The following is a 23,882-nucleotide window of genomic DNA, read 5'->3' as shown; positions in this document are numbered from 1 at the left end:
GCTATATTTTCCCCCTAAATAACTTCCTGGGGAATGATCATTTTAACCGAGGAGTCTCTAGTTTACAAGGTTTCGTAAATATATCACCACTATGGCTATGCATAAATTGGCCACTGGTTGGTGGTATAACAGTTTGAAAGTGCTCAGAGAAATGGAAAATGTGAACATCTATGATTTCACAACAGCTGAACTACACCCACTAGAAGAAGAATAAATATTTTTTTTTAAAAGGGTTTTGTAGTTATAATATTTTGTCAACATTAAAATATTGCAAACTAGGGTGAAGTATGGATATCAAGCATTATCTGATAGAATAAAGCTAATAGAACAAACAGTATTATGCATATTTAATACGTTTACAAGTAAATTAGAATTTGAAAGTGGATTACAATTTAAGAAAGTATTCCTAGTGCTCTACTTCTACTAATAATTTTACTCCATATAAAAAATAATATATAAACACACATTTCAAGATAGTACCACATAAGAATCCATATGTGTTTTATCAACAAAACTGAAATATGTAGTGATTTCTAAATATAAATGAGATCATGTGTGTGTGTGTGTGTGTGTGTGTGTGTGTGTGTGTGTGTGCGCGTGCTGATGCTCATTATTCTACAAGGACACTGTCCGGTCCATTTCACCAAGTGTGACAACAGCTGTGTCCCATACTCACTGAAGCAATAACTCAATGGCAGAAAAGAATACGTAAGGACATGAGCACTTACAGTCATAATACCAATACTATCAAACAAACTCTTAAAAACATCAAATATTAAAATTGGAGGGATAAAACCTCTTTTATTGATTTGCAGCTTTACATGATCACAAACCTCCATTCTGCTGAGTGTTTGCATTATTGCACACATGCAACAAAAGTATCAGTCAGATGTGATTCCCCCCCACATCATAATACAGATTTTAAGAATTGCTGAGCTTGTGTTCACTCATGCATTTCAAGTGAACTATGTGGATTTTCATTTCATCCCAAAGGACAGCTACGCTTTGCCATTAGTGTTTTTGGTTTGACGGATCTTTCGACAAAACAACTGTGACTGTGAATGGGGTTGACTGACATAAGGCTGGTTATGTTCATATGGAGAAATACGCATTCCCTAGCAGCATCAAAACTCATGCTGCACTTATCCTTCTTTAACAATTGAAATATCACTTTAAACATTTATTAATGGAAATAATTGCACAGTTTTCTTCACAGTTAATTTACCTTATTGGTCCCATTATGCACATTGAAATCTATTTGTCCCATAATTCACGGTCTGCTTTGAATTCTGTTGATGCATTATGGTGCTAGACAGCTGATTGCATATGATTTGCCTACATCTTAAATTGTTGTTTTTGAAAAGTGATTTAATGTGCAGTTTGAGCTACAAATACTGGTCATTACTCCGCATCCATTCATGCATGTCAATGAAATGTTGATTTAATATTGTGCAAATGTATATATACACTATTACCCACACCACCTGTGCCTTACAGTAGGTGGGGAAAGTGTAAAATTATAGCAAGCTTCGGTCCCTTTTATGTGGTTAAGAGGCCTCTCTGAGTTCAGTCTTAGTGTTTGGTTGCTTAACACTGCTTTCTTCAGCACCTTTATTCTCTATGAGCTGCGGTGGCCTTCGTTCACGCTCTCAATACAGAGTGGAGGTGACCTCAGCATTGACAAGTTGCTGCTTCCTGTTCTCTCTGGTTCCACAAATGCCTCTCACCGCTCTCACTCAGCTGCTTCAGTCTCAGAGGTTTGTGGCTCTTCAGCCTGTAAGCTATAGTCAGGAATATAGCATCGACATGTTCCTTCTCAGCAGGGTCTTTGGCCGAAGTCTCAAATAAGGGAAAGTTGTATCTGTCAGCAAGACACTGGGCAGCGGACGCAGGGACCTCCCGGCGGTTCCTCAGATCGCACTTGTTTCCGACCATGATGCGCGGCACCAGGGGCCCCACAGAGTGTCGGCTGCACTCCTCAATCCACTCGGGGATGCTCTCGAAGGAGGAGAGGCTGGTCACGTCGTAAACGAAGATGACGGCGTGGACGCTGCGGTAGTAGTGCTCCACCATGCTCTTCCTGAAGCGCTCCTGACCCGCTGTGTCCCAGATCTGCAACTAGTTGGACAGAAATAAACATTGATATGACGTTTAAATATCAATATCAAAAGGGTGGTGTTATTCTAGATTTCTAATTGTAAATGTGTCAATCCATCTCTTAATACTTTCAGATTTCCCTTGTATGTTTTGTTTATCAGCTAACGCCCTAATCCAAAGAAATAAGCCAAATTTAGGTTCAAATGAGAGGTTCGTTGTTTTGAATTAAAATAAAAATTTCAGTCACAGTGTCACAATAAGAAAAGCAAAGGATGATGGATCAATTCCATTTAGATTTGTTGTCAGGGTCCTGGTATTGTTTTGTTTTTAAAGTATATTTTTTTTTGGCTTTTCATGCCTTTATTCGATAGGACAGTTGAGAGTGTGACAGGAAATGGGAGGCAGAGATGGGGGGAATGACATGCAGGATAGGGCCGTCCGACGCGGGACTCGAACCGGGGCCGCCTGCAGCGAGGACTATAGCCTCAACACAACACATGGGGCGGGTGCTCTACCAACTGAGCTAAACACCGCCCCTGGTATTGTTTTGTTTTGCTTAGAGCCATGTTAATGTTATTAGTTTCACCTGTGTTCTTGCTATGACAAGTCAAACTGTGTGCTAAAAAAAGAAGAAGCCTATTTGTAATTACCTCTCTCACAGCAGACACTTGGGTTGTCATAAAGAGGGAAAGCACTGATAAAAATGAAATACAACTGCATTAAATTAAGATTCACTAGTTTCTGGGCCCTGATATTTTCCATACTGGCTCGCTATGCAACTGAGAAACAGTCAAAGGAAATTAGTTTTGTCCTGTAATATATAAAACCTAAAAGGTCTAGTAGGTTCATTATGGTCCATTCCTTACTAGAAACAAATAGTGGCTGATGCAGGGACAGATATCACCTTGATGTCAAATTAGATTCTTCCATGTCATCCCACAAAGTCTCATTTCTTTTCATCAATATAAAACACACGAATTGGAACAAAAAAGAAAATGAAATCTGACTTAAAGAAGTTAAATCTTCACATAGATGCAGTTGTATGGTGGTTTACCTTTAACTGCAGGGTTACAGTGTGTATTATTGTGGTTTAGTGACAGGGCATATATCCTAAGGCCCATTTCTTTGAAATCAATGTTTTGAAATGGTGCCATCACCAGTCTTAAATGGCTAAAAACAGACTCCAGGTCAGACTGTCTCTCTGTGTCCACGTATGACCCTTAGCTCAGACAGATGGCTGTGTTGATTAAGCAGCAAGCTGAGGTATGCGTGACATAAAAATGTAGATGTGTACTGTATAGTGTGTGTTTGTGGTTCATCTCACCCTGATACTCTCTCCATCGAGCTCCAGCGTCCTCTCTCTGAAATCGACTCCGATCGTTGCCTCTGGATTTTTCAGGAAAGTGCCGCCGCAAAACCTGTACGTCAAACACGTCTTTCCCACATTTGAGTCTCCTATTACTATTATCTTAAAAATACGAGCTTGCACTGTCTCATAATCGTGATGCGAGGAGAGCTCCAGAGAGTCGTTTCGGCTGAAAACTGTTTCAAATTCCACCCCAGGTTTGTTTTCTATTGCCATCGCTCATCATCTCGCAGTCTGGAGGTGGATTGTTGCCGAAATATCGCGAGAACCTGAGACCGCGAATAGACGTCTGGAGGCTGTCCGAGCACTGTAAAAACCACTGACTTTAGCCAAATTTCTTAAGTATAATGGTATTTTTTGTTTCGGTGGGAAGATTCTTGACATAAATATTTACCTTTGACCACAAACCTCCTCCCCTCGTTGTCTTGAATACATTTCCCAACAATAAATAAAGAAATACAGAAATATATTTGACTAAACAATTCTTTTTCTTCTGTTTTTCATTTTAACTTGCAGTTTTTGTGAAACATATATTTATCCAATCCAGTAATTTGTTTGAATTAGACTATTTATTTGATTTATTCTGAATAGTGGTAGTTCAACTCTGTCTGTTAAAAACAATGATAATAATACTTTTCCAAATAGCCTGTTTTATAGGCAGTTTGTGAAAGAATCACACAAATGAAGCGTCCACACATTGTGCTGGTAGCTCCCAGCATTTTTAATTAGGCAATATTTCAGTCTACCAAATATCCTTGTCAGACACTGTAAAATTACCATCACAGAGCATAACATTCAATATAGACACAAACATTCATTACTCTGGTGATTGGGATCTGCATGACCGAGAGTCACACTACTCTCAGGCTTAACCAATCAAAACAGAGCTGGACAATCAGTGATTAATAAACAATTCAGTTGTGAAATATTCTTGGTTTAACCTTCATTACTTTTTATCATATGATGTATTGTTAATTGGATTACATTTGAAGTTATCATGTAAATATAGTTGTAGTTGTATAGTTATAGTTGTAAAATATGTATCTCAAGTATCTCCAAAATTGTGTGTAGTGCAATACTTGAGGAATACTTTTAGTTGCTTCCCACCACTATAGATTAGTCAAGTTTTATTTCCTTAGCTGGCCTTTTACACAACATGGTATCAACAATAACCATACATATATCTGCACAGACTACAAATAATTCAGGCGATGGTCAACAATGAAAAATTGAATAAATGGAAATATATGTACAAAAAGTTTCATAAATAAAATTCATCTTTGTTGCCATTCATGAAATAAAAATAGTGGTAAATAAAATTAATAGGTTTGTTTTCCACCTCCACTTTCACATTCACAATATTCACACATCCTCTCGTCTTCATCTATTTATCTGTATTCTTCAGTGTCAACATGATGTTGTGGCCATAAAGCTGGAGATAAAAAAAAGCAACAATATACACACAGAAGCTTCTCAGCCTCAGACAAAGATGTTTATTTGACACATACACTAAAACAGCTTAACAATCCAGACCACATGTTACCGTTATCAACCCATCCCCCTCACACAAACACACACTCCAAAATTCAACACTTCAACTATCCATCAAACAGACACAACTGCGTGAATTACACTCAATTACCAGTTTGTCAGCTAGCTACTAATAGTCTCATTTAACAGCCCTGTATTGAATCCTATCTAAATGAAGGTTATGAATTTTCAGTAACTGTTTAAAAGCCCTCTAGAGACTTAATTTTACTGACATTTCCTAGGCTGTGGTTTGTGGGAAACTGGTAACTGAGTGCATGGGGAGGTTGGAGAGTGCAGTGGCTTTGTAACAGTTGCATACATGCAGACAAAATTTTCCAACAAAAAACACATCATCAGGACCGAATAATCCTCAAAACACTTTCTGATTTCTGATTGTAACATAAAAATTGTTAAGTTAAAAAAAAAAATCATAGATACAAAGACACATACATAGACATAACAGAACAGTTTCAAATAAATTTAATAAAATGTATATAATTTTTTTCGCCCAAACTACCTAATTTCACTACATCTCAGAAAGAAAAAAAAAAGTCAATCATGGCATACAGGCTTTTGCTTCAGCCTAAACCTGAGTGAGTGTACAGTACATTGGCTTCTACATTTCATAACAGTAGTTTTCACAACACTGGCTGTGTGCAACAACATCTTGATGCGCATCAGCAACATGAAAAAGGACAGCAAATTATTTTAAAGCCCTGTAAATGACCAGCTGCCATTAACACGAGGCACTTGAGCTGCCTGTTGTCCCCAAAATTCACAGTCATGATTTTAGACTGATCATCAGCGGGTGTGCCCCTGGATTCAAGCTAAAGCAACACGTTCGCAAATATTTCTGCCACAAACCTGGCTTTATATAACACAGCACAAGCACTATATCTTAAAGCATTAAAGGGGCCCTCCATCGATTTAACATAAGCATGTTATTTCACTTATCAATTGGAGTACTATTCAGCATGTGCAAATAGTTTCACATAAAATATCTTTATCAAAAAAAAAAAAAAAATCTCGGCTTGGGATTGGAGTACACAAATTTTTTTAATGTGAAAATTGTGAGTATTTACCAAGCATAAAGGCTCTCATGAAAGATGCAATTATGTTGCATTATGGCAGTGGTTCCCATATTTTTTTTAAATCATGTTATTTTACACGATAAAGACACAAGGCTTTCCCTGCTTTGCTTAAAATGAACTCAAAATACGGTGGATGTGTTTTAATGAACATCAACCAGTTGTTCTTTTTATCCCAATGGGTCAAAGTCTTTCATTAATTTTGTACATTGTTGTCATGTTTTCTTCCTAAAATCAGATTCACAGACCTGTTCCCATTTGACATTTTTACTTGTCATTGCAGGAAAAGCACAGGTGGAACTAATGATATTAACAATGGCTCAGTTCCAGCAGTTATTATTGCAGTGCAGTGCAGCAGTTAATTATCTCATGAGTGACACCTGTGTTTGACAAGTCAACATGTCTCTGTGGTGATAAGGTATGTTACACTTAACATTTAATTGCACATTTCTATCTGTCAACTTGTGGATCTACTCTACGAAGGCTCATTTTGGAAACCACACTTTAAAGAAAGAGCAGGATGCTACAGCTTTAAAAAAGCATGAGGTCAGGATACATCTTCCTGTATGACCCTTCTTTGTTAATAAGTTCTCCAATTTTGTGGAAGAGTGACACTTCATCTCTGTATTTTTCAGTCAGCTCCTCTTATTAAATGTGGTAAATTATGACTATGTATGCTCCCTTCTATCAAGGAACCAATAGCTGAACAGTTATGTTTTTATCATGTTATTTTGGAGCTGGGAATAAAGTCACATCCCAGTTATCCCAGTTTACTTTTCAGGACCCAAAGCTTTTACCCTTTTGTTAGCTAATAATACCATCCAATAACAATGTACTGTGTGATAATTTGCACATGAAAGCAACATAACAATGTGTCTTCAGGTAGAAGTTGCAGAACACTGTCGGTACGGATAAGTTAATGACATAGAGGCTGATAAACAGTGTAACGCTCAGCTGCGATACACTGTTAGGTAGAGCAGCCATCTTGCATTGTGAGCTTGAGGTTACTGAAGCTTCTGAGTTGAGATTTCAACTTCGGGGGCTGTTTCTGATGATGTAGCCAGCTGGGAACTTGGAAATAACCTAACTTCAGAGTTGTCTTGTTGATTGAAGCATAAAATCCTTGTAGCAAGCTTTAAATGAAACACTGAAGCCAGTTTTGCTTCACTCCCTCCCCTCTGCTTTGAATGGTCACCCGCCAGTGAGTGGATTTAAAATAAAATACCTAACAAGTTCCACTTTCAAACAGCTTGTTGCTTAGTACTCAGTGACTGATTTTAATACTGAATTCAATCTGGATCTGTGGCTTTTTCTGGCAAGAGTGACTCCTGTAAAAATCCTTTTAAATTACAAATAAGTTAAACCTGTCTTTGACACAGTAACACGCTTCACTACCAGTTCTCGTCTGAGAAAGAGCTCGAGCTGCCAGAGTCCGAGTCGGCATCCGTCAACCCGTCGAAGTCCCAGTCTGCGCTGGAGCCGCTGTCGTCGTCCTCCTCCGTGGAGAAGCTGTGAGCGGACCCCAGGCACGCCGGGTACACGCGTGTCGAAACACACACGGGCCCCAGGGTGGACACGTACACCGCCATGACGTTCTTCCATGTGTCCCTGGCCGGGTCGTATTCATGGATGAGGACCCTGTTCTTGTTGTGCTGCAGTAACGTCTGAGTGAGGAGAAGCAGCTTGTTGTTGTGTTGGATCACCTGGTAATTAAGCGCCCGGCTGTCAATGGGAATGTCACCCAGCCTCTTCCACTCGCCCCTAGTTGGGCTGTAGGCCTTCACCACAGGGATGTCACACACACAGATGATCTGATCCTGAAAAACGCAGGCCTTGTGCAGCTTGTCCCGTCTTAGCGACCCACAGTGGCGCCAGCGGTTCCTCTTGGGATCATAGCAAAGCATTCTCCTTTTGTTCACCACGTACAGGTGGTCGTTCAATGCCACCACCTGCATTTTACCCAAAGAGTGAGGCAGGGGAGCCACGAACGACCACTGGTTCCTCTGGACACTGTAACACTCGACTTCCTTTAGTCTGGTGTCCGTCACTGGGTTTCTTCCTCCCAGAAGGTACACGTGGCCGTTGAGGTAGCCCATCCCGGAGTGGATCCTCCCCAGCGGCCTCTCTGCCAGCTCCTGCCAGCTGTTCAGCACCGGGTTATACAGCCAGAAGTGTTTGGAGAGGTGGGAGGCCAGGTACAGGTTGTTTTCAGGCGTGGCACAGGCGATTAAGGACTCCATGGTGGACCGTTTGTAATCCTGACTGCTGAGGTCTTCCAGAGGAGGAGCCATGAAGTACAGGTCCTCTGAGTAGGGGTCGCAGCACATTATGTTGTCGTTGGGAAGGCCGAAGAAGAGGATCATTTCTTTCGCGCTCACGCCTATCCTGTGTTTGGGTGCATCCTGTGTCGCAGGCAACCCACAGCTCTCCTCTGTGGACCTGTTGAAGAAAGTTGAAAGGTACTTCTCGATCCACGGCCTGGCCATCAGGCTCTCCAGGTAGCACTTGTCCTTCTCGGTGAACAAGTTCCACCGTACACACTTGAGTACCTGCAGTGCATCCTCCTTTTTCTGAGGTGCATTAAGCTCGATCCACTGCAAGGCAGCCGAGCAGACCTTCCTCTCACAGTCCACGTCCAGAGTGTCCAGAGATAACAGCTCCTTCAGCTGCACCAGGTCCAGCTCACACAGCTCCCCTGCGTTGCACACCTGGCTGAAGTTCCTGGCTATGAAAGCCTGTGCATTCTCCTTCAGCTCGGGGTTGTCGTAGGTGTCTGCAAATTTCAGGATCCCCACGCAGTTGGAGAGGTCCAGCCTCCTCGTCATGAAGCTGGAGCAAGCCTTCCTGATGTACTCCAGCTGCAGCATGTTGGCCGCCGCGTACAGCCGCTGCACGTTGCCCTCCGTGATGGTCACCCTGCCCGTGTAGCAGTAGTCGATGATGACCGACATGGACTCGGCGTCCACCCCGCGGATGACCACCCTCTCCTGCATGCTCTCGTTCAACCCCCCGGTGAACATGCTCTTGAAGTACGGGCTGGCGGAGGCGAGGACGTTGCGGCTGCACAGGAAAAGTTGGTCTATGTCACCACCTCCTCCTCCTCCTCCTCTGGTCGACTCACCACCACCACCACCACCGCCGGACTCCTCTTCTTCCTCTTCATCACCGCTCTCGACCCCTATGGTCACATCCCCGAGGAGCCGACAGTCGTACAGCAACTTCAGCTCGTCTATCAGACCCCGAGCGTGACTCACGTCCTCCAGCACCTCGGGGCCACTGAAGCAGCTCAGCGCCGAGGCCATCGCTGCAACAACCAGAGGAGGAGGAGGGGGGGAGAGGAGCCGAGCAACTCGCTATTTCACGTCGGCGACGGCTTCTTCAAATAACATACTCGAGATTATCTGCGCCGCGGTGATAAATGGCACATGGAAATCAAACATATGCTGCTGTGTGGGGGAGAAGAAAAAAAAAAACACACACACATTACCCAGCGACTTAACAACTGAGCGGTCCGCCGCCGTGTGTGTGAAAACCAGCAGCAGCCCCCGCCGGTCTCCAGACGAGCATAATGTGGCGGTAAAATCCGGGATAAGCCGCAAATTATTCCCCGAGGGTCGCTGTAGCAGTACTGTCCATTTTATTTGATTTTCCAGTGCTGTTATCTGCTTTTAGTGCAGCTGTCTCCTAAAATAAAACAACAGTGTCAACACAGACAAGGTTGGAGCTACGATTTCCGGGAGAGATTGTCAAAATAAAGCACCAATTCAGGCACAAGGTTTGAATGTATTTTTTTTATTTGTTACAAAAACTTCGTGATTTAACAATTTGGCAAATACATTAAATTCAGGCGTGAGAGTTTATCACCTTCTATGAGTTAAATGAGTCTTTTAAACCCAGAATTTAAAAGTGTACTCTTTTATTTTGAAGGTTACCTCGCAATGGCTTCCACTGTGGGTCACTGCTCATTCATACAACCTTGCTAAGAAGTTTCACGTCTCTGATTGGTTAGTGTAAGTAGGTCAATTAGTGTTAGGTTGTCAAAAAATCAGTACAGGGATAATGCAAATATATTGAAATTTAAAAATGTATTAGTATTTACATGTATTAAGCTATTATTACTACATAAAAAGAGACTGAATAACTAAAAACTGGACCTTTTTAACATACAGAAAAGATGGATTCAATATTTTTTATTTATTTATTAACTTTTAGAGTGTTTAATTAACATATCGCCAGTGATTTATGAATGACCATCGATGCAGACTGTTAAAGATTTTGCTGTCCATTACTGGACTTTTCACTATTGTTTGGAAATGTATATGCAGCACTGGTCTTGCCTATATATGAATTTAACAGGCTGGTCAAAACTGTTTATGAATGACAATCAATTATAAAGGTAACCTACTGTCCTGAGGCCCCTGGCTTTCATTTTTGTACTGTTACTCAGACACAACAATGGGATTTTGAATCATAGGAATAGTTTCACAAACTTTATTGCAAAGCTTTAATTTCTTTTAAGACAAGTAGTGGCATCACAATATTCTCATTTATTCGGTGAAATTCAGTCTATTAATTTCAGATTGCTTGAGGTGCACACAATAGCCTACATTCTTCTAAAGTCAGAGATATGAGTACAGACACAAGTAGCCTACTTATTGCACCCATCCTCAGGTGTATCTACGGTTGAGGTCATTGATCCTCCGTAGTGCATCTTGGTTGTGGATGGTCTTGTGCACCGTGATGAGGAAGGGGAAGGCAGAGGGCAGCTCCACCCTGCGGCTCAGCTTCTGGTGGCCCCAGTGGAGGCAGCGCAGCCTTTCAGCCAGGTCGCGCCTGCCTGCTCGCTCCAGCCCGCCCTGCAGCAGCTTGGTCTTATTGGGCTTGTCCCATGACTTCTCATACCTGTGAACCAAAGAAGGGGAACAGCAAACTGCCAATGGTGGATACAGCACAATGAAGTTGTGTCAGAGTGAAGGAATTTTTAGAAAGTTAAAAATCAAAGCAGAGAAAACCACAAACACACACAACTTACTGAACTTATTGAATCAAATTCCTGCGCACATATCTGAATATTTAAAGACCTCAGTGTTTTGATCCATTCTTGTTGGTTTTAAAAGTTGAAATTGGAGCAAACGTTACACAGAATGAAGGGACAGACATATTGATGTTAATTTAGGAAATATCTCTATATGCATCTGAAGTGTAATATACAGAATCTGCCCACTGTGACTGTGACTAAATCTAATCGCACACACACTGTACCAGCTTTCCAACATGATTCTGGCCTGGACACTCTTCTCTGTAGATCTGGTGTGGAAGCGACTTATCTCAGCTCTGTTGAAGTCAAGCTCATATGCCAACAATGTCCACTCGAAGCCGAGCTGAGTGGAAATCTCCTGTAGTGTCTTTAGGTTAATCACAGCATCCTAAAACACACACACAATGATGTACAAAATCACCTACAGGTAAGAGGATTTAAAAATAACGATATGTTTTTGCTCATTCAAAATGCTTGGAATTGAAAATGAAAACAGATCACACATACCTCCTGGGCTTTGTTGGGCATTATCTCAAATTCCAAAAGATCAGCAGTACAGGTCACATCCCATGTATCTGTTTTCATTAACCATCAATCCATCATTTTAGGAAAAATATTCAACATATATTTATGACAGGCAGAGATTTTATTCACTTACCCTTAGGTACAGTTTGCAAATGATGAGTGTGGTTTGGTTACTGGGGAGATTCAGCATCAACACACTGATCTGTTAAACATTAGTCAATTTAGCTGCAGGCTCCAGCAAGGAGCTACAGCCTGTCAGGTTAAACCACCCCCACCATGTGCACAAGTGTAAAACACTGAAATCTTTACTTCTATATTAATACCTTCATGTATTTTTTTTTTTTTTTTACATAAATACTTGTGAAATGTATCATTAATGTGTCTTGAATGGGATTATAAATATTTTGCGGGTGTAGAATGGGATCTATGTTGCTTCATATTTCTTTTAATTTTCAGATGAACATAGAGTCTCCTGGATTGTAATAGTTGGATTATATTTAGAGAAATTTGTCTCTAGTTTCTCTATACAGACATTTCTTTTGATGCAAAAATTGCACCTTTGTCTTATTTGTGCAAATGCATCATTTAACAAATTCTTGACAGACGTCATACTTACAGTGTAATATCAGCTGGTAACGGTGCATGTGGAATAACACTACCCCTCTGCCATTGATTATTAGCACAAATCCCTTTTATTTTTTCCAGGTTTACTATCTTAGTAAAAAGACTTGGGGAAAATGACAAAATATTTTGAAAGGCTTTTATTCACTTTAAAAATTCACCTTCTCTTTAAATTCTTGTCATCCATAAAAAGCATCAGGGCTCTATGTGCAATATCATTGCAGCGATTATGTTTTATCAAAGAACATTAAAAATCTCACCTGTCATGTAAACAGTAATGAAAAGAAACTAGCCAAAGGATAAAACGTGTACACTTACATTAACAAATGTTGTACTTTACTGAAGAAACAAAGCAGATAATTTATTCTAATGCGTTAATAATAATAATTCTGATCAAAGTGCTGCCAGGTCCAGCCAATAAATATAACGTACATGAATTACACTGCTTTTTCTTTAACAGGCACAGGATGTGACAAAATTCCAATGTCTGGTTCAACTTCATATCTGACACCACAGTCTGACAAAAATCATAATCGTAATAATAGCAAAATTAGTCAGATGAAATCATTAAAAGCATGTACAAAAGCTTGGGCTATTTTTTCTAAGGTTTAAAATGGAGAGAACTTATCTTTCTGTTGCATGAACTTACCCTTAACTATCCACAATGACAAAAACAAACAAAAAAACACATATCAAAGAAGAACCAGTTCACATTTAACAACTCTTTATCAGAATATTGCCAGGTTGTTTCATGGTTTGCCAGTCTGTGTTTCAGCAGGTAGTAAGGTAAAGATCCAGCCCAGCTGGACCCACACTGTTCTCAGTCTCTTCTTTGTCCTTCACTGAAGAGTAGTGCTTTTTCAGAAATATTAACAGTCACTCTCTCTTGGGTCATGACAACCCAAGACTCAGAACCCCCTGACGGCAAAGTCTGAAATCAGGTGGGTTCCCTGCAGCGATACCCTGTGCACCTCTTGAGCTTCTGTTTGTTTGGGTTCAGTAGCAGCCATCTTTCCAGCTGCCGTCCCTCAGGGCACTCAGGGCCGCCAGACTCTTTGGAGGAGGCAGCAAACTGCAGAAGAAAAGAAACCAGTTAATTAAATACAAAGCCTTGATAAAGCCAAATAAAAACACAAACCATCCTTTTCAGTTTTAGCACCATGGCACTGGGTTAACTTGTCTACTTGTCTGCTGCATCTCATTCCCCCTCTCACTGCCTCCTCATTTCCTGTCTCTCTCAACTGTCCTATTGAGGCAAAAAATACCCCAAAAAATACCTAAGGAAAAAACACAACAACTTAAAGGTCAAACAATGTTTGATATTTAACACCACTCACAACCAGTGTCAGTGTCACATGCATAGTACCAAATTGTATACTGTACAGTACAGAGCTGCAACTAACAATCAAGGTAATATGTACAGGAAATACAGATAGACAACAATAAACCTTGGTCAAAATGAAATTTGACTGAAACTTTTCAACGTTTAAATGTAAAACAAAACAAAACAAAACAAAAAAAAGCAGGCATCAAGGGCACACTGGCTGCTTCAAGGGCAGTTTATTTTGTCCCTGTCCCATTTTGCGTCTGATCAGGCTACATTCTCAAAACCCTACTAGTCTAAGATTAATATGTAGTATGGATTTGGGGCACAGCACCAAATCCAGTTTCCACATGCACGTGCAATTCCAAGTTTTGCAGTACAAACCGAGACATGTAGTGTTGCACTTCTGTAACACTGAACTGTAAAAAAGCAAAATATCAAAAATAAATTCAGCGTCTGATGTTTCTGTGAGGAGGTGGCTACCTATAGCAAGATACCTCTCTAACTGAGGGGAACCCCACAGTATGCTGGAATGTCTTAACTGTCCACTTATTTATTTATTTATTTATTTATGTATTAATTATTTTTCATTCATGTGTATTATTAAGCTTTCTGGGCCCAAAAGGTTTTTTGTTTTTTGTTTCTTTTTTCTTGTCTTTAGCACTGTCATACATAATTTGTGATGTTGTCAAGGAATGTTTGTGTTTCTCTTTAATAAAAATAAAGTAAAAAAAAAAAAAAATTCAGCACGACCAGATAGCTTATCTTTCTTTATTCTATTGTTTCTCCTTCCTTCTCAAAACCCAAACCCAAATTTGTTGTCCTCTAATTCCCAAGACCTGTAAACAGACTTTGATGTGTTATACTGGTTAAGCTCCTGTGTGTTTTGTTGTAGATGCCCTTACCTGCGTGTGGGTGGGGTGATTTTGCTTGGACGTGGAACTCCACTCGTTCCTACAAAGGAGGCCGGGCGAGGAAGTGAGCTGCGGACCGGCTGGTTGGCGCTGGCTTTCAGGGGCTGTGGTACCAAACTGCTGCTGCTGGGTTTCAGGGGATGAGGCAGCGCGACACTGCTCGGGATGGAGTGTAGACTGGCGGAGGTGGACAGAGAGGTGGAGGTGGGGCCCTGCTGCACCGTGGGGCTCACGTAGGCTGTGGCTTTCAGTGGGTGTCGGGGGGTAGTGGGGAAGTTTGCCACGCTCTGGACTCTCTGAATGAGCTGGCCTGGGGGAGGAACTGAAACACATGGGAGAGAAAAAGGTAAGTGCACGATGACAACAACATCTGAAATGGCCACTATATCGTCTCATCAATAAAACATGAATGGCTGATTTATTCACAGACATGAGGAACAGGAATCTTACTGGATGATTGGAGTCGCGCGAGCCCACTGGACGAGTCAAAGCTCTGGCTGCTCCGCAAGGAGGATATCGTTGGTAAGGAGGAGGGGCCGTGGGAGGGTGGGTTGACGGGGGAAGCCAGACATGGAATACTGGGAACACTGGGCATGCTGGGAGCTCGGATCAGGTTTGGCATGCTTCTCCGTAGCTTGTCTATGCAACCACATGAACAAACCAGATCATGTTTTGCAGGTGTTGACGCTTTATAAAGTCTTGAAATGTATTTCAAATATAAAGGGAATGATCTGATATTTTGAAAAGTATGAAAATCATCGCTTCCAGTCAAAGACTAATCCTGCACATGACCTCCTGTAAAACTGTAGATTGTCAGCCATTGTATTTTCTTTTGTTTTCTGCATGCATTGAACAAAGATATAATATAGATAATGTGATAGATATAGATATAAATGTGCTGAGCTTTAGAGGTGCTGATAAGTGCATATTGTTAACTTTGGAAGGCGCTACGCTACATAGCTGTTTATGCTAAGCTAACCAGCAGCTGGTTGTAGCTTCATACTTCCAAGTGTGGTATCTCGGAAGAAATAAATATTATTATATATTATATACATAATGTATCTCCCAAAATAGGGTAAAACATTTTTAAATTCCGACATCAGTCATGCAACTGATGAAGCAGAGCAGAGTGACCTGAACTTTGGATGCTTTTTAAATCCTGTAACCAAGAGCACTCTTTAAATCTCTCTTGGCACATGGGGAAATCATCTGGACAGAAATGAGGGACAACTCAAATGTGGGTAATTCTGTCAAGACGCTTTCAGTCCGAACTGGGACATCCAGTAGCGCAGTGATGTTGTTATTTCGGGACGACATTTATTCAAGGAATCCACTCACCTGTGCTATTCCTGTATGCTGTGTGTGTGTCTGTGGTCAGGCTGGAGGGTCCGGAGTACTGGGAGAGTCCACTGAGTGAAAACTGAGGGGTGGTCGAGGTGCGTCTGCAGTCTCTGATACTGGAGAAGGTGTGGGAGTGGGGCAGGCTGCCCCTCTGCATAGACCCTGTGCGGAACAGTCGCGGCTGGGGGGGAGGGAGCTGGTCGTAGACCTCGTCGTCCTCGTCCTCCTCCTCCAGATCCATCTCGCTGCGCCTCAGGGAGTGTAAGGAGAAGCTGGAGCTGCGACGGCCGGCTGTGGCCGTAGCTGAGGTAGAGGCGTAGTCCTGTCGGAGACCTAGGAGGTGACAGATGGCGGCTTTTATCTTTGGAAAACACGAGCCCGAATCCCCAGAATCCAAATAGTGTATGATACATTTCCTCCAGCAGGCACTCCTCATCTATTATTCAGCCACTGAATCAGACTGATACAGGAAAGTGTGTTTTTTTTCCCCCTGAAATCTCCTGCATAATTGAACAAGATATTACTCTCTGCTCGAGTTCAGCTGTTCAAAGGTCAAACAATTGTCTTAGTTTCAGCTTTACATCATTTCAGTCTCTTCTGAAGGCCATGCATCATTGTTTAATTATATTGATGAGTAGTAACCCAGAAAACTGTGAGAGACAAATTCAAGCAAAACAAAAATCATCGACATAAATCAGCTATTACATTAAAACCAGTCACCTGTTTTAATATTATGGCCGATGGATGTAGGCCTATATTCAGTGTACAAATGCTAGACGACATATTTGTGTGATGATTTATTGACTCACTCTCCTCCTGAAGTCGTGCCATGACCTCCACGTCCGTCATGTCCTGCAGTTTGTAGCTCATAGAGATGGAGTCATCCTCCAGCTCCGACACACCCACCTCGCTGTCCACGGAAGACTGGGGGCTGATGGCTGCCTGCCGTCGGCCCACGTCTTTAAAAAACACAGGAGAGAGGTGTGTTTTACTCTCCACATGATACAGGCAGTCAACACACAGAGGTGATGTTTCCTTTACAGATGTGAAGTCTGTGTGTATATATTTTTCACAGAGTGGATGATACTGCAGAAATGAATGAAGACAGGTTGTCATTGGGGTCTTACTGTGAAGGGTGGAGTTGGATAGGAAGGTGGGTGCTCTGTCAGTGAGGCTGCAGCTGGTCCTGAGCGGGAGACTCGGCTGGAGAAGGGACTGACCAGGTGATGGCAACGGGGCTTGAAAGGTGAAAAAAACAGAGCAGAGAAGAGAGAAAGATTCACACATCACTCAATCTAAACTTAACCTGCGCTCATATCGTGCAAAAGATTTTTTTCTTTCTGGTGGAGATTGGAGTTTGCTTGTCTCCATCTGTCCCAGAACATGACCTTATAATCTCTTCTTTGCAATTTGCTGTAATCTGACTGTAAACTGCCAGTAACAGGTTGTTTAAGAATCTGGGTTATGTTTATACAGGGAGCTCCAAAAGTATTTTGGAAGCAATAGATGCTTTTGGATTTGTGTCCATCTTATTAGATCAGATGGGAAAATGGGGCAAAGACTGTGACGTCCGAGGAGGGAGTTGGTTTTAATTTGAGCCAGGAAGATGGTCTGTTAAGTCTGAAGTTTCACAGACTTTAAATTTTAGGTCCAAAAATAAGCTAATTAGCTGATATTTACACATCCTGTGAACATTTCTGTTATGGTGTTAGATTTGTGCAGGAATTGCTTGGCAGTTAGACATATGTGAAAATGAAAAAGGAGGCCGTGGTTGTATTGTGCAGTATCAGGGTGTGACAGTATGTAACTTTGTGAATATGGAGAATGCTATTCCAGATATATACAGTATATGGTAAAAAAAAAAAAAAAAAAAAAAAAGCTCTGATGTTATCATGTTAGCATTAGTAAATTTACACTTGGATTAATGGGACTCCCATTAGATTCGTCCAATTCAGTAAATACTGACCTAAGAGTGCTGCTAGATTATACATATTTTACTCTCTGTTACTTTTTTTAAAAATTTTTTATCTCAATTCATCATCAGGGCACTAAGAAAATCAGTTTTAATTCAATATCTGTTTGTAGATACTTAAATAATTTGACCTTTTCATGGCCTCAGAGCAAAAAAAACAGGGGGTCACACTAAGTTACAAGGATGTATCCTGTTGGGACCATGAATGTCTGTGAAATTTCAATAGATGCAATAGATCAAATTAATTAATTCTTTTAGATATTTTAGTCTGAATACAAAGTGTTGAACCAAAACATGAACTGACACTGTCATGCCCAGAGCCACACAGTTACCTTGGACTTTGGCATTTTGGCAACATTGACTTATCAATTCATTGCAGCAGTACAACAAAAGCCAATCAATGACACAATAGTATCGTTTTAACTGCTCCTCTTTGATATGTGATAAACCCGCTCACCCCAATTAAGCTACAAAAAAAACATCCGTGTGTTCATTAGCGTCAGACCATGACATCTACAAATGATCCTCAGATGACCCTGCTGTGGTTAATAAGCATGAGTTAGACACATGTTGTGTTGTGGTTGTGTTACCTGGGGACTCGGTTAGTGCAGCAGATTTAGAGTAAGGCAGGACGGGGCAGCTGAGGGTGGAGAGCCCCTCTATGCAGCTGTATGGACGGACGGAGGAGATTCCTCGCCACCGCTTAGCTAGACACAAGATCGCAGCGAAGGACAAGTTAGTCTGATTGCTTTACCATGCAAAACAAACACAGAGAGACACACACATGCATGCATACAGTGCATTGATTATATGCTAACTCACTCCATCCAAATGGTAATCTGCTTTTTACAGATCAGTATTGATGTTTTAAATGATTGGGTCACGGCTCAGACAGAAGAGGCTGATACAGTAAGACGAGGTTTAGCTTATACCGCAGCTTATTGGGCTAAACTACAGATTTTTCTGGAGGGGTCTTAGGATAAGCAGGGATTGTGCATGTAGGCTACATCTCATTCCCAAAAATCAGAATTTGATTTACTACAGTCTACTTTGGGTGCAGAGGTTACATTTATATAGCTTACATTTTATCTGTATTAATTACATGGTGCGACAAGGCTATAACACTTTAAATGTTTATAGGCTGTAACTATCATGATTAAACCATAATTAGGTTTATAGATAAGTAGTATAAACCGCGTATGGTTAGCTTGAAAACCCACTGGCTCCTATTAAATGACAATTAAAGCAATTAGTTGCAACTAATAAAAAATTAGAGAGCAGCGCTGTTGTTGTTGTTTTTCTGGCAGCGAATAGAGTCGACTTGGAAGGACACGACGGAGTTGAGATAATGTGCCTCCAACGTGTAAACACTGAGTTCAGGCTGACTGATCGGTAGTCAGAGTGGCACACACCTGACAGAGTGGAGCATTTGGCATTCCTAACGCAATTAGGCTCAAAGACTACAGGATAAAAACTTGCATTCACACCGAGTTGCACAAACAACGGCCGCCGGAGCTCAGGGACAAGGATGTATTCATGACCCATAGGAGGAGAGCCAACCTTCACTGAATACAGCTTCAGAGAAAGAAGAGGACCTCAAACCGTACACACACTAATGAGACATCCAAACAAACACTAACTGAAACACAGATTTGAATCACAACGGGGACACAACAGATCACCCCCCCCCCCCCCACCTGAAAATATATTTGAAATCTCTTTTTATATTTTAAAAATCACAGCAGAGACGTGTTCACACAGATGACATGTGCAACAGTATACATGTGCTTTGACAACATAAGAGGGTGTTTTGAGCAAATCTACCTCAAAAAAAAAAAGAAAAAAAAAAAACTCAATGTAATATAAGCATGGTTTCTATGGCAACCATATCCCATTTGCAGGAGAGTGGACACAGTGAAGCACCACATCTAAAAGTGGGTCCACCACCAGCTAATGTAATTTTGTAGCACACTAGCAGTCTGATTCTGTGAAAGAGGGGTTCCTAGTATCCTGTTAGTACATATAAACATCACCATCATCCCCAATGTGCTTAGAGAAAACAGGATATTATGGGATGAAAACCACATATCCAGATCAGCCATGAGCAGAGGTGCATCCTCAACATGAGTTATGTCGTTTTTAGTCAGAAAAAATATTATAATATTATGATTATCCGTGATTTAATGAACGGCAGTGGTAATAATAACTGCGGATACTGATACTGACATTGTTAAAATGACTCAGTCAGCACAAAAAATGACAAACTGGAGAGCTAGATGTGGAGGAGTCACGGCGACATCCCCGACCATCAGCAGCCTGGATACTGTTACAGTCATGCAGACAGGCAGCTGAATAATCAGGTTTTACTCTGTTCTATGCAAATCTTCTCATGTATTCTAAATATAATGAAAACCAGGGCAGGGCTTGAAACCAGGACACTAGTGTGCATGACAAATTCCTAAATCATTTTCAAGTCACTTTATGGCCAAGCCCCCATATATATATACTATACATATATTGCTGACCTTTTGACCCCTGACATCACTGAGTGGCCGCTTAGATCAATCACCCAGTCAGAATCTATTGGCCCATATCCTACACCAAATGCAAACCTAAAGGTCATTGCTGCTTTGACTGCATACTTAATTGGCAGAGACTGTTGATAGTTTTACAAGAAAACTTATTAGACTGGCCTTTTATTAGTCCCGAGTGTGATCTGGGTGGGGGTGGTGCTGTTGGTGGTGCCTGTTTTATGTTTTATCTGCCTGTATTGATATTTGAAGTTGTTGTAAAGCACTAAGTGACCTTTATTTTTAAGGTGATACACACAAAAAGCTGTATTATTGGATCAATACCACTTTCCCATGTGTCTGTTCAATATGATATTATCTTAGCTTAGCATATGGACTGAATTTAAAATGGAATTTAAAATGGATTTTCCATTTAAACCGTAGATATACGTATGTGTATATCTAAACCACTTGTTGGTGGTGTAGTGTAATAATGGTGATACTCTGAGAGCTTTTTAATCTCTATAATCTGTACCCTCCTCTATACTGTTTCCCATTAAACATGCTGTAATTCCATCCAACAGCACAGCATGAGTTCCGCCAAATGGAAACGCAGAATAGCAAAATCCCTTAAACTGATCTTAATTGTTCTCTGGAGGCAGTGATATGTGTCAGAATGGGAGTCCGTCCAACTCCATTAGAACAGAAATAAACTGTGTGGGAAGTTGGCTGAAGTCCTCTAAAGCCAATAAATTCAAAACCAAGCGAGTTAGACGGTCAAACGGTTTGAAACGACTGAGCCTTGTGAAGTGAAACGCTCCCACGGCTCAGAAGCTGCGGCTGAAATCCTGCTGCTGCACGTGGAGACATTTTGCGGGTGAAGTGTGTCACAGCTTATAATCACATGTCAGGAAGCCAGAAAGAGACAGATGTCCAGATGTGGATGCAGATGCAAGGCTGTTAATCTGACTGACTGAGTAGTACACTGGTACCTTGGTCCAGTCTGTGACAGAGGGTCATCTTAGCCAGCTCCACCTCAGGCCCCGGGCGGTCCAGTACCTGCCTGCACCACTGGAGAGGACTGAGGATGCTCTCACCCTTCAGCTTGGCTTTGGGACTCACATAGAGCCTGAAACAGAAAGAAGAAGAAGCCACAGTTTAGTCCCAACACCTTTATAGCACATAGTTACTTTACAGTGAGAGCTGAGGTGAAACGAGCTGCTGTATGTTACTGCCAGAACAATCTGTGTCCACATAAAATAGCAGCTCGAGATCTTTGGGGGTTGAGTTTTACAATGGCAATAATTCTCAGATGCACAACCCGGTTAAGGTGAAGCCTCTTTATAGGAAAGGTAAACCTGCCTCTGTGCAGAGGGGAGTGTTTGTCATGAAATCCAAACGCCAATACACCATTAAAGCTCCAACCTTCCACAAAGACCAATTCACATTTTATTGGCAACAACATGAACCATGAAACCAAAGGTTTAAAATAAAAGATGGACACAGATTCATTTAATGCATTGACTCATAGGAGGTGAGTATAGTGAGTATAAGTCACCGTAGGGGTTGGGATATTATCTCTTCAATTTAGGATCAATCTGTAAGAATCAGGATAATCAATACTGCTTTTCACTATGATGTATAAAAATAGTTTTGGATTTAATACAACAAATGTTTGCTGAAAATAATCAGTCATTGCTTCACTAGATCTTTCCTCCACAGCCAGAAAAAAAATGGAAGAATCTGGACCCTGGATCTTTGTTCTAATCAAATCTATTTAGATGTGTGTGACTGTGCTACACTGGGGTGACAGGTTCCCACCAATGAACTAAACTAGATGATGAAAAAAATGATGTGTCACCTCTGTGAGTTAAGATTAGGAACCAGGCAGAAGAAACCAGGCCATGGTGCCATACACTGACTTGTGGGATGAGTTAGTTATGTTAAATGGACTGACACAGTGGGTATAGCCTACGCTGGATGCGATCAGCGCTCCCTTTAGCTGTGTGCTACATTTTTCCACATCATCACATCAGATACATAAAGCAGCAAACGGTTCAGCAGTCAGCATGTCAGTGTGCGAGCTCTGAGCTCTCCAAGTCAGCAGCACATACAGCATTTCAAAGTAGTCCAGCCTGGGGCTGAACACTGCACACAAAGCCGAGCTGTTTGATCACAAGCTGAAGGGGGTCACTGTTTCTAATTTCATCCCAGTGCTGTCTTACTCTGAACTCATACCTATGCTGCAGACACAGTGCATTCTGGGATGCCCAAAAGCTTGTATCAGATCTAGTTTGTTCTTCCCCTCTCCTGCAAAAAAACCCCTCACAGTGAGGCTGTTTACTACCAGTGTCTGTGAGTCCCCTCTTCTACCACAGGGATCAATAATGTGATCAATAAGAGCATACATGGCAGAGTCGCATTACACATGATGTCTCAAAACAGTGGCTCGTCACAGTCTTGTGGCCTATGAAGCATCTGCTGGTGGCTCATTAAAAACACAAAGGGCGCAGATGCTTTTCTATGAATCCACAAAAAAACAACACACTGAATTACATTCATATACAGGTGCAATGAAGGGGGATTTGATATAAACAGAGCAGTTACCAGCTATCAGGCTCTCCGATAGGGAGCACGGTGTTCAGGTCCAAAATATCAACCTCATCCAAAACAGTTGTGGCTCCAGCGGCGCCGCTGTCCTCCCCAGCGGCGTCGGGAGACACCGAAGTCGGCTGGAAATAGGCGAACGGCTCCTCGGCTGGACTCCGGGGTCCGGGGGCACACGGATGCGACTGTGTCGGACTCGAAATGCCATATTTAGTGGAGAAATTGTCTCCCGGACACGTTGTGCCACCGTGCAGACACGACAGCGAGGTCTGGAGATGATGAGGGCCGATGGAGCAATTGTTTACAGCGTTCGCTCGTGTCCGCAATTGTTCGTTTTGCTTCTCTAATTTTCGGACCAATTCCTGAAGCTTCAACACCTCCAGCTCCGCGTTAGTGATTTTACTGTTGCCATTGACGTCTGCCATCATCTGGGGGTTCAACACTTCTGCTTCCATTTGGTAAAAAGCACATTGAGAGGGGCTAAACACAGCACGGCCTGCCTGCAGAAGGTCCTATTCAATTCAGAGAGGGTGTCCAGATTCCCCTGTTTAAAGCTACTACACACACTCTCTCTGTGTGTCTCACTCACACACACATACACACACACTGATACACACACTGATGCTGCTGCTGCTGCTGCTGCTGCTGGTATGACTGCACAGCTTCCCTCTCATTGGTCAGCAGCTTGGAGTTAAACTCCCATCACACCACTGCTGAGACAGTATTTATAATGGGTAGCTTTGCACGTATAACACACACACACACACACACACACACACACACACACACACACACACACACACACACACACACACACACACACACAGTGCACGCAGATTTTCCCATGTTGGAACTATAAATAGTACTATTTGACCCTTATCAACAACCCATACATTAAGTTAAAATTAAATGGCCTGATAGGTAACGCTTTACAAAAGACTCAGCAAAG

General features: G+C 41.7%; 4 protein-coding genes across 6 annotated transcripts; all 4 read right to left on the bottom strand.

The window, feature by feature from the left end:
- Positions 1-777: 777 nt before the first annotated feature.
- Positions 778-3,724, bottom strand: LOC146965242 (ras-related protein Rab-33B). The gene is made up of 2 exons (XM_085764785.1): positions 3,422-3,724; positions 778-2,118 (listed from the first exon to the last, which is right to left on the bottom strand). The coding sequence occupies exons 1-2, from the start codon at positions 3,677-3,679 to the stop codon at positions 1,672-1,674; spliced, it is 705 nt and encodes a 234-aa protein (XP_085620911.1). The 5' UTR covers positions 3,680-3,724; the 3' UTR covers positions 778-1,671.
- A 1,198-nt stretch (positions 3,725-4,922) lies between these two features.
- Positions 4,923-9,803, bottom strand: kbtbd7 (kelch repeat and BTB (POZ) domain containing 7). The gene has a single exon (XM_085765363.1). It carries the CDS (start codon positions 9,381-9,383, stop codon positions 7,473-7,475), a length of 1,911 nt encoding a protein of 636 aa, XP_085621489.1. The 5' UTR covers positions 9,384-9,803; the 3' UTR covers positions 4,923-7,472.
- An 838-nt stretch (positions 9,804-10,641) lies between these two features.
- Positions 10,642-11,836, bottom strand: LOC146965240 (uncharacterized). 2 transcript variants are annotated; one of them, XM_085764788.1, is made up of 4 exons: positions 11,778-11,836; positions 11,627-11,694; positions 11,344-11,507; positions 10,642-10,983 (listed from the first exon to the last, which is right to left on the bottom strand). In XM_085764788.1, exons 2-4 carry the CDS (start codon positions 11,645-11,647, stop codon positions 10,749-10,751), a joined length of 420 nt encoding a protein of 139 aa, XP_085620914.1. In that variant the 5' UTR covers positions 11,648-11,694; positions 11,778-11,836; the 3' UTR covers positions 10,642-10,748. The 2 variants fall into 2 exon arrangements, with proteins under 2 accessions (XP_085620914.1, XP_085620912.1); XM_085764786.1 differs by having other exon boundaries at positions 11,627-11,820.
- Positions 11,837-12,390: 554 nt separating this feature from the next.
- On the bottom strand, positions 12,391-23,575 carry slain1a (SLAIN family member 1a). Of its 2 annotated transcripts, none has more exons than XM_085764784.1 (9): positions 22,934-23,575; positions 21,319-21,455; positions 18,407-18,523; positions 16,972-17,082; positions 16,654-16,803; positions 15,842-16,177; positions 14,954-15,142; positions 14,495-14,825; positions 12,391-13,337 (listed from the first exon to the last, which is right to left on the bottom strand). In XM_085764784.1, exons 1-9 carry the CDS (start codon positions 23,386-23,388, stop codon positions 13,262-13,264), a joined length of 1,902 nt encoding a protein of 633 aa, XP_085620910.1. In that variant the 5' UTR covers positions 23,389-23,575; the 3' UTR covers positions 12,391-13,261. The 2 variants fall into 2 exon arrangements, with proteins under 2 accessions (XP_085620910.1, XP_085620909.1); XM_085764783.1 differs by having other exon boundaries at positions 18,407-18,535; positions 22,934-23,548.
- Between the last annotated feature and the right edge of the window lie 307 nt (positions 23,576-23,882).

Source organism: Trachurus japonicus, chromosome 21 (assembly GCF_045865225.1).
Source record: "Trachurus japonicus isolate A0001 chromosome 21, Traja_1.0".
In the NCBI taxonomy this organism is placed as follows: domain Eukaryota; kingdom Metazoa; phylum Chordata; class Actinopteri; order Carangiformes; family Carangidae; genus Trachurus; species Trachurus japonicus.
This window is presented reverse-complemented; position numbering and strand designations above follow the sequence as displayed.

Excerpts from the sequence above, each read along its gene's own strand:
- slain1a (XM_085764783.1), bottom strand. The coding sequence starts at position 23,388 with ATGGAAGCAGAAGTGTTGAACCCCCAGATGATGGCAGACGTCAATGGC. Across the intron at positions 17,083-18,406 it reads TGCACTAACCGAGTCCCCAG|CCCCGTTGCCATCACCTGGT; the intron begins GTAACACAACCA and ends TCACCTTTCAAG. Across the intron at positions 15,143-15,841 it reads AGCATACAGGAATAGCACAG|ACAAGCTACGGAGAAGCATG; the intron begins GTGAGTGGATTC and ends GTGGTTGCATAG.
- LOC146965240 (XM_085764786.1), bottom strand. The coding sequence starts at position 11,704 with ATGAAAACAGATACATGGGATGTGACCTGTACTGCTGATCTTTTGGAA. Across the intron at positions 11,508-11,626 it reads TGCCCAACAAAGCCCAGGAG|GATGCTGTGATTAACCTAAA; the intron begins GTATGTGTGATC and ends TGTGTGTTTTAG. Across the intron at positions 10,984-11,343 it reads AGAATCATGTTGGAAAGCTG|GTATGAGAAGTCATGGGACA; the intron begins GTACAGTGTGTG and ends TTTGGTTCACAG.
- LOC146965242 (XM_085764785.1), bottom strand. The coding sequence starts at position 3,679 with ATGGCAATAGAAAACAAACCTGGGGTGGAATTTGAAACAGTTTTCAGC. Across the intron at positions 2,119-3,421 it reads TCGATGGAGAGAGTATCAGG|TTGCAGATCTGGGACACAGC; the intron begins GTGAGATGAACC and ends CTGTCCAACTAG.
- kbtbd7 (XM_085765363.1), bottom strand. The coding sequence starts at position 9,383 with ATGGCCTCGGCGCTGAGCTGCTTCAGTGGCCCCGAGGTGCTGGAGGAC.